At 39.0% G+C, this 17122-nt stretch overlaps 1 protein-coding gene across 1 annotated transcript in view; it reads right to left on the reverse strand.

Annotated features, from left to right (window-relative positions):
- DSCAM (DS cell adhesion molecule) overlaps window positions 1–17122 on the reverse strand; it is a gene marked incomplete at both ends in the record, with an annotated part of 460903 nt that overhangs the window by 12300 nt on the left and 431481 nt on the right. Inside the window, 3 exons of the mRNA XM_080612812.1 lie at window positions 8328–8630; window positions 11808–12005; window positions 15742–15891. Of these exons, the coding sequence (XP_080468938.1) occupies window positions 8328–8630; window positions 11808–12005; window positions 15742–15891 (651 nt within the window). The remainder of the gene's footprint in view (window positions 1–8327; window positions 8631–11807; window positions 12006–15741; window positions 15892–17122) is intronic.

The raw sequence follows: 17122 nt of genomic DNA on the forward strand, positions 1-17122 counted from the left end.
TCAGGTATACAAGTTTCTGCCTGGTCCAAGTCAAGCTAACACTTAAGGATAATGTCATATATTTCAAGAGGTTCTCTTTGTGCTGATTAGCATCACAGAAAAATATAATCTGGTGGGTCTGAGTTTTGCAGTACTCCTGTGAAAGGGAAGTTTCTGCAAATAGCAAGAGACCTGATGAAAACTTTCTGGATATTTCCTATTCAAGCACTGGTCAGACATTATTTCTTGCAAGCATGAACTCCATTGCCAAAGGGTGCAAGTAAGTGGCCTGTCCACAAAAAAAAATAAAACAAAACAACAACACATGAAAAAAACCCAGATGTAAATAGCACTTGGGAAGCACAGAAATATCAAAATATTTCCCAGTTAATAGCTGTTCTTTTCTCTAGCACAATAATTTAGGAGTAAAGAGAGAAAAAACTCAAGAGGCTTCTTCACTGAGGCTATTACAGAGATTTAAAATTATAATAATGGGAATCTATTTTTAATAAACTATTATTGCAATGTTTATTGCAGTTAAGAATAATTGTTCTGATAACTCAATTTGTGGTTAATTTAAAGAAAAAATCAGAAAAGAGAAACACTATTATAAAACTTTTTCAACCTCTACAAATATTTTCCATTTTTTTACATTACAGACTTTGATGACACAGTGGGATGTAGGAAGAGAATATATATCTTTCCAATTTCTGTCCCACCCAGTTTCTCAATGCAAGAATTGACTGACAGCTTTGGAGGATGAAGGAATGACTCATTTGTCAACCTCTGAAATAAACTTTGAGTAACAATTATTGAATTTCTGAATATGAATATGAAAAAGTGCCTCAGTTTTGATCTGGAAGGACCTAGTATACTTTTGAGATAATTTCCCAGTATACCTATTCCTTGAAGATCTGATCTTGCTAAACAAACTTGTAGTTAGTGACAACTGTGGAGAGGAGAACAGTAATCATAATCCCAAACTTCTGGGGGTTTTGATGGCAAGAAAGATGCAGTGCTAACAATGTGTTGGCATAATTTTTACACCATGAAGAATATTAACACTGCACAGAATTTAGGAATTGAAGACCCATTTTTCTAAAGGGTGGATTTATCCCATGTGTTTAAAATACTACTGTGCTATCTTTACTGCCTCAATTTTCCCTTTAAATGTGCCTCCTGGGACACATGACTACTCTGATGGCTTACAGAGAAATGTCACCATCTGCAATGAGTGAGCTTCAAGGCCTGAGCAGATTAGGTCTGCCAGCTCTGTGAAGTCCACAAAATCCCATGCGCAGGTCTGCATCCATTCTTTCATTTTTTTTGAAAGCTCTGCATTAGCTGTGTTATGCATCAATTTCAATTTGCTTAGTGCTTTATAATGTGTTATTATAAAAGAGAAAATAATGATGTTATTTTTGATGCTGAAGCAAAACCTACATATAATCTTATCTTTTTCCAAGAATCTGTCTATGGAGATATAAAGATCAGAATGCAAGGATACATAAGATATGCTTTCAAAACACTGAATGTAGGAATTAATTAAAAAATATTACTTGCTTGTTCTTTTTCATGTAGCTATGACTTTTGAAAAGTTTAAGAAAAATGCAACTCCTAAAATATCTTTCATTGTAAACTCTTTAATAACACTGTCTCTATATACTTGAAAGTTTTGGCCTGATGTCAGGACAGTGCTGCAGAAAACATCTACAACTTCTTGTACAGTCAACTAGAAGTAGCATCGTGTCAAAGAAAGTTGATTGATATGCAAGGAACAACTCCTCCAAGGTCAGTGAGCAGAAGCTCAGGCAAAAATGCCAGGATGATAGCACTTTTCGTCTAGCTTGTTCATCTGCATAGATGAACAAGGAGCTCCCAGCAAAACTCAACCATAAAGAGAGGCACAAGTAATCTGCAGGGAATGGAGAGACACTGTCCAAGCATGTGGAAATGTGGTTAGTTAAGTCAAAGTCCAACTGGAATTGAATCTGGCCAGGGATGTCAGAGAAAACAAGAAACACTTCTATAAACATGTATGTGACAAAAGGAAGGTTAGGGAAAATGTGGTCCCACTGTTGAATGGGAACCAAATGACAGCGTGTGTAAAAGGCTAGGGTACTGCATGCCTTATTTGCCTCAGCCTTTACCAGCAAGACCAGCCTTCACCAGCAAGACCAGCCTTCAGAAATCCCACATCCAAGAGATCAGTGGAAAGAGGCTGAAGCAAGGAAGACATATCCTTGGTGGAAAAGGATCAGGTCAAGGAACACTTGACATATGCAAACTAGACATATATAAATCCATGGGCCTTGATGGAATGAACTTAAAATTGTTGAGGGAACTGGAAGATGTCATTGTGAGGCCACTCTCAATAATCTTTGATTGGTTGGAAGAAGTGTCTGAAGACTTGAAGAAAGCAAATGTCACTCCTATCTTTGAAAAGGACAAGAAGGAAGACCCAGGAACCTATAAACCACTCAGCCTCATCACGATCCCTGGGAAGGTGAGGGAGTAGCTAATCCTGGAAAACATTTTCAGGCACATAAATAACAAGATGGTGACAGGAGTAGTCAGTATGGATTCACCAAGGGGAAGTCATGCTTGACTGACCTGTTAACTTGCTGTGATGAAGTAAACAGCTTGGTAGGCTAGTAGAAGTTAGTGAACATTCTCTACCTTGATCTCAGTAAGGGCTTCCACACCATCTCCTGTAAAATCCTCATAGAGAATCTGATGAATTATGGGCTGGATTAGCAGACAGTGAGGTGGATGGAAAACTGGCTGAACAGCTAATCTAGGGGATGTTCAGTGGAAAAAAGTCTAGTTGGAGGCCAGTAACTGGTGGTGTATACCAGGGGTCAATATTGAGTCCAATCCTGTTCAAGACCTTCAATAATGATTTGTATGATGGGACAGACCACACCTTCAGCAAGCTTGCTGATGACATAAAATTGGGAGTCATGGCTGATATGCCAGAGGGTAGTGCTGTTGTCCAGAGGAACCTTGCCAGGCTGGAGTAATAGGCCAACACAAACCTCATGCAGATCAAGAAGAGGAAGTGCAAAATTCCTATGGAGGAACAACCCCACGCACCAGTACGTGCTGGAGGACACCCAGCCTGAAAGCAGCTTTGCAGAAAAAGCTCTCAGGTCTTGTCAGACATCAAGTTGAACATAAAGGCCAGGTTGGACAGAGCCTTGGGCGACATGGTCTAGTGTAAAGTATTCCTGCCCATGGCAGGAGGTTGGAACTAGATAACTTAAGGTCCTTTCCAACCCTAAGTATTCTATGATTCTATGAAGCAGTGATGTGCCATTATGACAAAGAAGGACAGTTGTAATCCGGGTTGCAATAGGAGTGTTGCCAGCAGGTCAAGGGAGGTGATGTTTCCCTCAGCATTGGTGAGGCCACACCTGGAGTACAATGTCTAGCACTGGGCTCAACAGTACATGAAAGATATGGAGAGAGTCCAGCTAAGGGCCACTAAGATGATTAAGGAACTGGAGCATCTCTATATGAGGGAAGGCTGAGAGAGCTGTGACTGTTCAGCCTGGAGAAGAGAAGGCTTGGTAGGGTGTCTCATCAATGTATATAAATACCTTATGTGTGGGTGCAAAGAGGATGGAGCCAGACTCTTCTCAGCAGTGCCCAGTGACAGGACAAGAGGCAATGGGCAAAACCTGAGACGCAGGAGGCTCTGTCTGAACATCAGGAAACATTTATCTACTGTGAGGGTGAATGAGCACAGGTGCCCAGAGAGGCTGTGGAGCTTGCACCCTTGGAGATACTCAAAACCCATTTGGACATGGTCCTGAACAAACTACCACAGGTGCTTCTGCTTGAGCAGCGTGAGTTAGACCAAATGACCTCCAGAGGTCCCTTCTAACCTCAACTATTTTGTGATCCTGTGATGGAATAACTTCAGCTGAAATGTAGAGATGTGTACTACAGCATAATGCATTTGGCAGTCTGAATTATAAAAGAATAACCATGACAAATATCCAAATCATTCAGAAGTCTCAGTGCATGTCTCAGAGTCAGTATGTCAAAATTACTTGGTTTCCTTATTTACTATTCACAGTGACATTAGGTATGATTATGATTCCACTATTTTTCATTACAAAGTTATTGCTTCTGGCAAAATCCTTGTATTTTTAGCTTCTAGGTATGAGCTGACTTCATAAAACTGATTCTTATTTCTTTAAACTAAATATCAGGAAAAAGGTGTATAAATCCAGAAATCAGAAGCAGTTCTGCCTGCTGATGTGCATGTGCATACGCAGTACCAGCTGACTGGAAGGTAAAAAAGTCTATTAGGAGACTTACAGTGGGCAGAATATGAGGCAATCAACTATTACACATTGCTAATTACAGAGTTAGAGTTGTACATAATGTGTAGAAGTTTCTGAAAAGACAGTCCTAATTCATAGTTCTAATGCTAGAAATGATCAATTACTAAGCTCGCCTAGACATCTGATGAGCCATCCAAATATAATTCAAGCTGATGGGGTGATCGAATGTTTTGATTCAATTTCTGAATTAAAACGGCATGGAAGTTGAGAATGTCACAGCATGTTGGTGTCAGCCCCCAGAGTACAAGCTGTTGAATCCTGATCACTCCTTTTTCCTCCTTCAATCAAAAAGTGTTCAGGTTCCCTACTCCTAATCATTAATCATCTCAGTTTGGAGCAATCCTGAGGTCTCAAACTTGTTGGATATAGCAGATGAGTTTGACGAGCAGGCAGATGGTTTCACTATATAGCTACAAAAGAATCCTATGAGGTGCTCGAAAAGCAAGAGAGCAATCAGTGACATGAGTTGGGATGCCTTCAGAAACTGACAGGAAGTTCTTCTAAAGCCAAGCCTCAGGTAGTCTAATATTTTACTTCCTCATATCAACACTTATGGTAGCAACAAGCTAAGAAATAGGTACTATAATAACTGAGTCAGTTATGGCTAACAAAATCTTCACCAGTAAACTCTATTGTTATCTTTCTTCAGTAAAATTGTAGCTTTGCCATTGGGTAGATTAGTTTTAAAATGTCCCATTTATAATTTTTTCTTGCAGTCTTACTGAGATGGTCTTATAATCATTGGGAATTGTTCTGAAAAACAAACACTACTTATTGCAGACTCTTAAACCTTTACTGCAACAATAAAACTTCCAATAGGTAGCATTAAAGGCAGTTTGAAATGTGAGATCAGAAATTAAAATGGAGGAGGCATAAGTTCTTGTACAATATCACTTTCAATAAAGAAATCAAGTTAGGGTAGAAAAAAAGCAAAGCATTATGAAAACAAGTAAAAGTTATCTTTAAAGAAACGGAAGAATAAACGTGCTAAAGAAGCACAGTTCAGTGTTTCATCTCAAATGTTTATGAAGTTTAACCATGCCAAGTGCAAGGTCCTACACCTGGGTCGCAGCAATCCCAGGCACAGCTACAGGTTGGGCAAAGAAGAGATTCAGAGCAGCCCTGCAGAGAAGGACTTGGGGGTGTTGGTCAATGAGAAAATGAACATGAGCCGGCTTCAGTGTGCGCTCGCAGCCCAGAAAGCCAACCGCATCCTGGGCTGCATCAAGAGGAGTGTGACCAGCAGGTCGAAGGAGGTGATCCTGCTCCTCTACTCTGCTCTTGTGAGACCTCACTTGGAGTATTGTGTGCAGTTCTGGTGTCCTCAACATAAAAAGGACATGGAACTGTTGGAACAAGTCCAGAGGAGGGCCACGAGGATGATCAGAGGACTGGAGCACCTCCCGTATGAAGATAGGCTGAGAAAGTTGGGGCTGTTCAGCCTGGAGAAGAGAAGGCTGCGTGGAGACCTCATAGCAGCCTTCCAGTATCTGAAGGGGGGCTATATAGGGATGCTGGGGATGAACTATTCATTAGGGACTGTAGTGACAGGACAAGGGGTAACGGGTTAAAAATTAAACAGGGGAAGTTTAGATTGGATATAAGGAAGAAATTCTTTACTGTTAGGGTGGTGAGGCACTGGAATGGGTTGCCCAGGGAGGTTGTGAATGCTCCACCCCTGGCGGTGCTCAAGGCCAGTTTGGATGGAGCCTTGGGTGACATGGTTTAGTGTGTGGTGTCCCTGCCCATGGCAGGGGGGTTGGAACTAGATGATCTTAAGGTCCTTTCCAACCCTAACTATTCTATGATTCTATTCTATGATTCTGTGATTCATCTACTTAATCTAAATACCTTAACTTTTAATTTCTTCTCCATATTCCCAAATGTAGAATTTCTTTGACTAATTGCATTTGAATTATTAATTACTTCCACAGATTTTCTGAAATGGTGGGTGAAAGAAGAAAGATGCCCAGTAAGTCTTTCCTTACTGATTTGAACACTAAAAATGTCTGCTGCTATTACTGAAAATTCCTTCTACCCATATGTTTTGTTTAAAGCCCTTCATAAAGTAACCTTTAATAACATATCACTCAATATTTGTGGTCGAACATTCAAGCTGCTCCATTGGAGCACTCAATTTTTTTTAAGGTATTGAAGCTAAATATTAATTTCACAATATATGTTATTTTTTGACTGTAAAGGAAAGCCAAAGTTAATCAAGAAAAGCAGGTAATAATTCAAAACATTTAAACTGAGATGAAAATAGCTACCAGTCTGTAATCCACTAGAGGGGCTCATATGATGCTCCAACATGGGAAGCTTTTAACACAAGCACAGCCACCGAAACTTGGTGTTGTATACCCTCAAGAAAATAATCTCTATATGGAATATATTAGAATATTTCCAAATACTAAATAAGCATAAATAAAGTATTTGGAACATGAAAGACAGAGTTATTAGTTATTAGCTATTAGTTAAAGAAATGATAAAAAATGCTTGTTGACTGACTGGAAAATGAGGGCTGCAATTTTCTACGTAGCTAAGAATACAGATGCTTCCCTTTGGCAGAGCAAGAGCAAATATTTATCTTACTTTTTTGAGTTAGAAATGAAAAGTATTTCTATCTTTATCTATTTCTACAGCTCCTGGGTTTGTGGTTCTACCCTAAGACTACACAGAAATCAGTGATTTCTCTCACTATTTTATTTTCTGCTTATTTTCCCTCATCTCTCTGTATGACACACTAATTTCCTGCCTTGTGTGTTATAACTTTCTACCTCTGCTTGGTATTTTTCGTTCTATGTTCTTTTAGCCTTCTCTAGCAAAATCCTTTATTATTTCTTTTCAGTGTCAGGTCCTGCTTTTGAATGACTTTTCTGATACCACTGTCCCTCTTCCATTCCTCTGGCCTCCATTTATGGTGTATATTAAGCAAAAGACTATACTTCATTCACTACTCTTTTTTGCATATATAAGCACTACTGATTAGTTTCTGTGTATATAAATAGCTCCACCCACCCTAGCAAATGTATATGCTAAATAAAGAAAAAAAAAAGAAAAAAGAACCTTAACTAAACTAAAATAATATAAAATAAATAATGTTTGCAAAAAGCACACAAACATAATTATACCTTTTTCCTATTTGAATCTTCCTTCACAATGTCACATCATGTATTCTGTAGCAAAGACTGACAAGTCTTCTGAGAAGATTTTATAATGTATTTGATCTCAGAGTACCACTGATAATCTACCTATGCTATTCTGCACCAGGATATCACTAGATGCAGCATTATTTGTGAACTAACGATTTGATTGAGCCCAGTAGATGGATGTCCTTCAGGCACCTTCTGTCACTAAGAAGTTGGAGTGGGTTTAAATTTGCCTGAAGGTAGAAGGCTCCATATCCCCTGAGCTATTACACTGTCCCAATTTTCTCTATTTTTTGTCCTCCCCCCTTTAGATAATCCTAATTTGATATTAGGAGAAGTCAAAGGAAGAGTACAACAGCTCAAGAACTGAAGGGTTATTACATCTTTGACAAGCTACAAGGCAGAAGGGATAGTACATCTTCTACAATTTGTCTTTGTGAACTATTTTGATAATAAACCTTTGCTCTCAAGAGCAAATTACAGTATTGCTGTAAGACCCTTTTTATTGGTGGGTGGTTTGAGTTGAAGACAGGCATATGTGCCCACATATGGTCTTATTTATCCCAGAAGGGTCTATTGCCTGATGGCTACAGCAGTAAAAGAGTGGATTTGATGGCCTAGACAGTCCCGTTCTGTTCCTAAATTCCAACTTCCTAATTTTTCTGTATGGGGGAAAATATATGCATATCTTATATTAGCTGGGACAAAAAGCAGTTATCTCTGCAAGTAGTTACAGGATATATTGTACACTTTCTTTCTTCCTTATACCCGCTCCTGTTAACCAGCCTAGGCATGGTGTGAAATGCTCACCCCAAGGTCCAAAATGTTTCCTCTAATGTCTCACCTGGTCGATGTGCCTTTGGAACTGCCATGTTCATCACTCGCCCTCCATCCTGAGGTTTGGGAGGGGATGCGGTAAACCTGCAAATCCCCGACTCTGACGGTGTGCTTGAGGTCAGGCTGTCTGTGTAGTCATTAGTCCCTGCCGTGAGCTGCTCCGATGACGTGTCTGATATGAAGCATTCTGTAATAGTGAACTTGGCATGTCTCAGCTGCTCTTCCATTTTTGCGTGCTCATATGCTCTCGCTAGCTCTTCGTAGGTAGAGGAGGCACTTTCTGTGGAGACCATACTGCTTCTTGCTCGATCTAAGCATCAGAAATATACATAATGGGAGAAGGAAAACATCTGCACAATCCTTTTTGGAAGAAAAGCTGTGAAAATGATGCTTTTTCTTAATAAAATGCAGAGCCCTTGAAATTATCAAGGTGATGTAAATGAGTCTGCTTCACTATAAATGTCTGCACAATTTTTAGTCAGTTACTTGATAATTACAGATAATCTAAAGTGAAGTTTATTCTGCTAGCTTCATTATAAAGCTTAGCATTAAATTCACGGTTTAGAAGATATAACATTTAATACATGAAAAGGGTTACTTTTTTTAAAAACAAGAAATAGTTTCTCAAAAAAATGTTAGAAACCCACAAAACAGATGTAGCAAAATAAGGAACAACTTCTTTACATTATCTTTTTAATGCATCTCAGATACATTTCTGTGAGGGGATGTGTAGGTGGTCTTTCTGTACCTTTTTCAATCTTACATCTTTTTATTTGAGAAAGCCCTAAGGACAAAGGTCAAATATAAAGGCATTGTCTCTCTAGACACCAAGTAAAATACTAACTCATTTCGTTCAGAACAAAGGTCTTAAGAATGCAATACTTTTTTGGTAGCTATCAGCCTGCAGTCATTCAGGTGCTTTTTTCAGTGCTGCTGAAGCTAATGGGGGCTTTATATTTGACACACAGGATATTATGACCTACAAGCTGTTCTTTTCTGCTGATGAGTTTCTGAGACTATCAATATTTCTTAAACAACACTACTATTGAAAGTGTAAATGGCTACTGATACATTAAAAAGTGTTCTGTAAATGCAGCACTGATTTCTGTGGGGACAAATCACTGCTCTGTTGCACCCATTGCACTTCTACTTCAGTGGGCTGGAAAAGCAGAGGACTTCCCAAAGTTCCTTGGGCAGAAGTCATGTTTCACCACAAGATCTTCACAATTTCACACATTGTTGAAGATGTTCAATAAACAGACACAATGTAATAGCTAATTCATAAAAATGGGACTCCTATAGCAGCCAGAGGCAACCGTGTTGTTATTGCAAATCTTTATCTTTTTTATTATATGCTATTGTTTTCACTGTGCACAAAGAACAACACTTCTTCCACTTGTAAATAGGACCATACGTTATTTAAAATGACAAGTACTTCTATAATATGCTGTAACTTGCTTAAATTTTTGAGCTGCCCAATACTTAGACTAGGAGTTTTAGTGTTGTGGGTGCTGGAAGGCTCCTGTCCCACAGTGCCACAGAGAGGGATCTCTAAATATGATAATCATGCAAAAGACCTGTTTTGTCCATGAAGCTCGGTACCTTCAACTTCCCATATCCCATGCACTGGGGACACTATTCCTGGAACAATTTGCTTTAACACCTACTTTAGATTTGATGAGAGCTCATCCAAACCCAGGTTGAACTTCATGAAACCTAGATTCATCAGAAAATTTCTGATGGTCTCTAGTTAGAACATTTGAACATAGTTACAGCTATGAACTGCTGCAATACATTTCTCCTAAGCTTAAAAGCTACTGCTTTGTAAACCTGGAATTGTTTTGATAAGAAGTGATAAATTCTGCCAAATATCCACTGCATCAACTAGATTCAGAAATTTGAACTCCTTATTGGACAAGTGATCAAATATACACCTTAGTTCAATTGATGTTTGAGCATACAATTTGGCTACCTCTGTTGTAAAGTTTATTTGGAAATTTTAAACGTCTGAAGTACTTAGATTAAATTAGCTCTATTTTTTTCCGAGAAACCAGGTGGCATAATAGAGCTACATTTTGGCCTAAGAATCACACTCTTAAGCCTGATTTAAAGCTTGCTATCCTTTACATAAATCACTGCATGTTCAAGGGTAAACACAGAGTAGGAAAGTAGCCATGTTGAAACAGATTATAGAGTGTTTACAAAATTGCATGTAGTTTGTTTATTAAACCACATAGCTAACTGAAATCTCTGCCCTTTGCCTTGTGCATTGGAAAATATCCTTGGGTTGTCCAACATCCAAGGTTGAAACACATGAAAGTGAAATATGGAATGTCTACAAAAAGTGTATCATTTTGCTGTATAGCTGTTAGAGTTGGTCCTTAAAGCCTTATGATAATTCTACCTGAAGAAATCAGGATGAAGTGTGACGGCTGGCTAGAGGTGTCTATTGAGTGCCATTGCCCTGTGGAGACAACACAGGGTCTTGGAAGGAAGGACCTTGTGAAGGGGTCTTCCTTGGAGGAAGAATTGTGAAAAGACAAGAACTCTAACCTATAAATTAGTGGATGTAAGATAAATTAGATGCTTGCTCTTATAGACAGGATAAAAACAGTCATACTGTTTTGCATGGTGAAGTACAATCACATCTACTGCCTTTTAGCTCTAATGCAAAACTTTTTCATGTATCATACACTTTCACCCTAAAATCGGGATAGAAGGCAGGCAATTCCTTCTGAGGAGGGCAGGGTAAGCCTGGATTCACTTCTGTCAGGCATATGTTCGAATAGTATTTTACCTTTCTTTATATTTAACCTTTATTAGGTTTGCTTTGTGACTATTCTGCTGCTTAATCATTTACTCATTTGTTTGTCTTACATTTGTCACTTGTTCAGTATAGGGCAGAGGAGAAATCTTTTTTATTCAGCTACAATTGCATTTATATTGTGAAGACATCTAGAAGAGATGAAGACTGCAGGCAGAATATGTATTCAGTGTCTTCCTACTTATCATATAGAGGAAAAAAACCTATGCTGTTTCTCAGGAAAGTCCGAGCTAGCTGCTGCAGTATTCAGTGATATTGCCTTGGACTCTAATTCCAGATTTTTCCTCCTCTTTTTTTTTTTTTTTTTTTTTTTTTTCTTTTCTGCTTAGGATAAATGCTGTGAACATACTACATGAATGGGAAAAGGAAAATACCTCAATGTAGCTCAAACCTTAAAACCATTCCGCCTATGACTCAGGCATGTTCTTGGTTGCTAATACTGCCCCTTTCTGGTCAATGCCATTTCATGCAGCGAACTCTCTTACTTTTTCCTTCAGGTACAGAAGTACAACACTTCAACTACAAGAAAAGATTACCACCATTATTTTTCAAAGGACCCCAGTATGCATGCGTGGTATGAGGAACCACAGGCATAGTATTTATTATCATTAGCAGCTACGGCCATCCCATTCTCACAGCGCAGTCCTGCAGAGAGCCCCGTACCTGTGTCTTGTGAGGGGCTGACGCTGTAGCTGTCACTTTCCTTGTCCACTGACCCTGTTGGTCTGGGTGTGGGCAGCCTCCAGTCTGTGGTGAGGGTGTGAGCTGATATGGTAGGGTGAGGTCTGTTGAGGGTCCACTGACTAGCGTAGCGGTTGCGAGCTGTGGGTCCAGTTTTGGCACTCCTCCTTGTGGTAGGATCTATGATGGAGAATAGAGAGAAGCTTTGCCACTAGGCTCTTGAATAGATAAGGAAACCAGCCCTGCCAGAATGGGATGGCCACTGAAATCATGTGGGTTAATAAAACCCTCAGAACATTCTTTTGGGAGTGGAAAAATGAACACTGAAAGTGCTCTTCATTATCAAACTGCTATTGCTTTTCTGAAATACCTACTTTCTAATGAAACCATACATTTAAAAAAGAGTGTCACAGAAGAGCTGAGAGACCCACCAATCTCCCATTGACACATTCAGTATCCCTTCACTCCAACATAAACAGTTCTCTAATAACAAACAGGCTTAGGCATGTGAAAGAGCACAAGGCATGTAGATCTAGTTGGAGATTTCACAACACATCTCAGGCAAAGCCAAAGGTAAATTATCAGCATAGATAATGCAGAAACACCCTAGGCCAGGTATCTGCCCTCAGTTTGTAAAAAACATGTCCTAAGCAATGTGGTGATATAATTTCCTATTCTGAACATTTTACTAATACTTTTACTGTATTATGGTATTAATCAGCTACAGATTCCCTATTTTTTTAACAGCTAGCCAAGACATAAAACGTAACCTGTAATAGTCCCAACAAAGCTTCAATAGGAACAGGTTGATAAAGATTTGTCTGTTTAAAATAAATAAACAAATAAATTTTTTTAAACTTTAAAAACTATCTGCTACTTTTTGAAGGTCATCAGTGTTTTATGCTTTCTTTTTATTATCCTGGAGATAATATGGTGACCACGAGAGTAAAAGCAAACTATGTGCCAAAACTGACCTCAATTTTGTTAATAAATCGCTCTTCTGCAAAATGAGTCTTGCACTCCCTAACACAGCAAATGCAGCAGAAAAATCATTATGTGGCAAACAGAAAGTGACTAAATCAGCACTGAAGTATTTATCTTCAAAGCTTCTAAAGGGATATTATTAACAATGGTGGGAAAGTGTATTAGAAATGAAAAATTCAAATCTATTCAAATGTTCTTTGACATTCAAATGGTGAAGTTGTCAGTCTTTGAGGTAAGAGACTTTAGCAGAACCAATTTAAAGAAAAAAACAATACCCAGATAACGACACTCAGCATTGCTTCTGCATAAGCATTCCCAGTAAGTATTTTTACTCTGCTGCTTCAAAGAATCAAGGTATTTTTTTATAAATACCAGCTATGGTCTGATCCTTCTCCCGTTTCACATCTTCCCCCTACAGCAGTGGAAAAATATGAAGCCGGTGCCATTGATAATTGATCCTCTTGGTAGTGCAACACATAGCTGCCTCACATGGTTAATATTCAAAAACAAACTTGGCATGACCTGACCCAGCCTGTCAGTGTAAACCACCGCTTTTAACAGCTGTGAAAAGTTGGCACATGGTTTTCATGTAGCCAAAAGTGGGACTCATGCCTGCTTCAAGGGAAGTCATGAAGGACAGAAGGAGAGTGCTGGTGGAAAAACTCTCTGCACAGTGCTTCGTCTGGCTGCTTTGTCTGCATAAGAGAAGGATTGGAAAGATTTCATCCAGGTATATAAATCCCTGAAGGGGAAGTGCAAAGAGGACAAAGCCATGCTCTTTTCAGTGATGCCCAGTGACAAGATCAGAGACAACAGCCACAAAGCGAAATGCAGGAGCTTCCTTTTGAACATCAGGAAACACTTAACTGTGGGGATGACTGAGCCCTGGCACAGGTTGCCCAGAGAGGTGTGGAGTCTCCATCTTTGGAGATATTAAAAAGTCTCCTGGGTATGGCCCTAGGGAGCTGGCTCTAGCTGACCATGCTTTAAGCAGAGGTGATGGACTAGCCAGTGCCCAGAGGTCCCTTTCAACTTCAACTGTCCTCTGATCCTGTGACTCAGTGGGTTTTTGTCAGGAATTTGAAGGAGGTGGGAGAGCACACAGGAGGTCTGTGCCCATCCTGCTGAGCATGTGCTGAGCAGTAGCTCTGCACCAGCTGTGCTGTGCTTGCATAAAAGACCCTGTAGCAAAGATGCAGCAAGCCTCAGAGCTGCCTGTGTGATCAAAACCAGCGTACATCTGGTGCCCTCGTTGTTACGCCAACTCTGCCGTCATATGCTGAAACACAGCTGTAGAGAGCTGAGGTGAGCAAGACAAAGGTTTAGGGAGCATACCTCTTTTATAAATAAATGCAAACAAACTAGAGAACAACTCAAAAACTTCTGCAAGGGAATATTTGCTTATAAGTGAGCATGAGTGTGATCAGAATAGATTATCCATAACCACTGAGGCAGCCAGCTGGTCACTGCTCCCCTCTCTACAGAAAAAAGCTGTGGGTCTAGACAAAATCTCATAGTCCAACCTCTATCAAAGCTGTATTAGAGTCTTGAATCCAGACAAGACTACCTAAAAGTCTTTGAACAGTCCTGTGCGGTGCTGCAATCAGACCTTCACTGCATAATAAAAGTGATGATGGATTTCTACTTCCAAAGTTGGGCTGGACACAGATCGTATTCTTAGACATGAGTTAAATCCAAGTTTAATTTGAAGGAAGTCTCCCCTTGACTTCAGTAGAATGAATCAGATAACTGCACATAGGAAAGACATTAGGTATACGGAAGGTGCTGGTGCTATAAAATGCTGTGGTATGATGCAGGCATGCAATTTAGGGGTGGTGCCTCTTTCCTATTTAGAAAAGACAGGGCTGGAAAACAATGGAGAGTCTGTCATTTACTCAGTCTTGATCTACCAACCTAATAAAAATGATCTGATGATTTTTTTGCTCTTGGAGAGCAGGCTAGCCAGCATGTATGTGAACTAAAGGAATGAGACAAGAGTGGTACCGGAAAGAAAACAAATATTGTATCTTCTAATTCAAATGCCATGACGCTCCATAGATGAAAAACGATGGTACTGATCTAGTCCTCAAAAAATAACTACCCATATGTTAAAACTGTCAGAGTCAGAAAAGCAGCAAGGACAGGACTAGAAGAGCTATCATTTATAACAGCTGGGGTGTAAATGGAGGTGAAATTAAGATTTTTCAAATAATCTGTATTCTAACTGAGCTTTCAGCATTTATGTTCACTAAACTCATCAAGTAAACAAATTCTGAAGTGGTCAAGAAATAGAAAAAGTCCAAGAGATTTTAGAAATTGCACACTGCTGGTGAACTACACTTTGATAATATTCCTAACTCATACATATTCCTCACTTTTATAGATATGGAACATATTTATAGGAGAAATAAGAAGACAGTTTATTAATTTATGATAGCATTTTAATCACTATAAGAATGACTCATCATTAATATATCTGGGAAAAATAATTTACCATAATAACTGAAACTGGAAATACAACTTCTCAGAAAAGCAATAATGAGAAATGTATTTCTTGACTGATGGAGAGGTAAGGAAGGAAGATGTATATTGAAATACAATAAAGATTAATCACTCGGAAAAAATATATTAGACATTAAAAATCATTAAGTTAATTTACCCCATAAATTCCAGATATGAAAATCTAGCATGCATTTGGTTTAATGAAAGTCAGGTATGAATTATTTCAAATTACACCTATGTTTCCTATGCATACTCAATTTTTGCTATATTGAATTACGAAATGCAATTGTATAAGAAATGTTCTCTGCTGACCTAAGTATATTTCTTTTAACTTTCAGATTGAAGAAAAAGACCCATGAGTAAGCAAATGCAGTACTCATTTTCTTATAGCTTTGTCCTTTTCAGATAACATATTCTTTTATATGCTTACTTGTTCCTGGTCGAGCATCAGAAACATCCACTAGTGGTCCTGTAGCTTGTGACACAGACTGGTAATGTACCGTGTGGGTGACAGTCAGTGACTTCTGTTTAGACGTCTCTCCGAAGTCAGCATCAGTGAGCAGGACTGTTGATCTGTCATCTGTAAGGAAAAACATCCCATTAGATAATGAGTAATGAATTTGGGGTTTGCCTTCATAATAGCTTCCCAGCAAGTCTCCAAATGTATTTTCATCTCAGCACCACCACTGACAGGTCTCTTTTCTCTGCAGGTCCCAAGATGGCTTTGAAGTGTGTACCACAGCTTGGGAGGCTCTGGGTTTAAACTCAAAGTTCATACAAAACTAAAGAATAAGTGTAATTTTCATGTCTGTTGTGATTTCACCTTAGAGATGTGCAACTGAGACAGACTGTTAAGCACCCTTCCAAAAAGCTAATTTGTGTGTAATTATTTTTGGCCCTAACTCCTTCTTTCCCATTTTCTGAACACTGCCCTCTTCATTTTCAGAGCTCTCAGCTAAAGCTTTCAACAGCATATATATTTATTTATTTATTTTTATTAACATGATTAGTAATGTTCCCGGTGAAATTGCCCATATCTTCCCAAAAAGAGGTTGTTAGGTTGCTAACTACTCCTCTACTAGTCAGCTTTTTCTCCAGAGACAGAATATTGCAGAAGGGATGGCTGTGACCCAAGACAGTTCTTAGGGATCTGCTTATTTTCAAGTATGTGAGTACTGTAGTGAAAACCTTTACTGCTGCATGGTTCTGCTGCCTATTGCTTCCACACAGAGTAAGATACATTCACCAGATTTCTACTCTGACCTTGATCCCTGCAGAGAGCCAGTGCTATATAGCACTACTATTTTTTTTTCCAGTTGTGATCTCTGTATCATATTTCTTTCATGCCAAAGAGGAAAGTGGTCCGCTTGATCATAGAAGGTTTAATAGCAATAAATCTTGAACTTCGTGCTTGCAGAACACCTATTTGGATACTATCAGACATCCTTTTGTATTCTTTACAGTCTTTTTTATCCATTCATAACTGTAATAAAAGCCACAAGAAGTTCATGTTATGCTATGCTACGCTACACTATGCTATGGTACACTATATATATTTTTGCAATGTATTTCTAAGGACAGCAGTGGGGCTTCTGTGCATTTACTAGCCAGAAGAGGTTTATCCTCCTCTTCTAAGCATTTCTGGGTTTCATTTTTTTTTTTTTTTAACTTGACAAGACACCATTAAGGCAGACAGTTCTGCACAATAACATAACTAGCATTTTGTACCCAAAGAAGGCCATAAACAGAATGAGCATTATGAAATCGAATTAGTCTGTCTCTGGCAAAATATGAGCTCTTATTCAGGTTGG

This window comes from Psittacula echo (genome assembly GCF_963264785.1).
Source record: "Psittacula echo genome assembly, chromosome: 3".
NCBI classification, from domain to species: Eukaryota; Metazoa; Chordata; class Aves; order Psittaciformes; family Psittacidae; genus Psittacula; species Psittacula echo.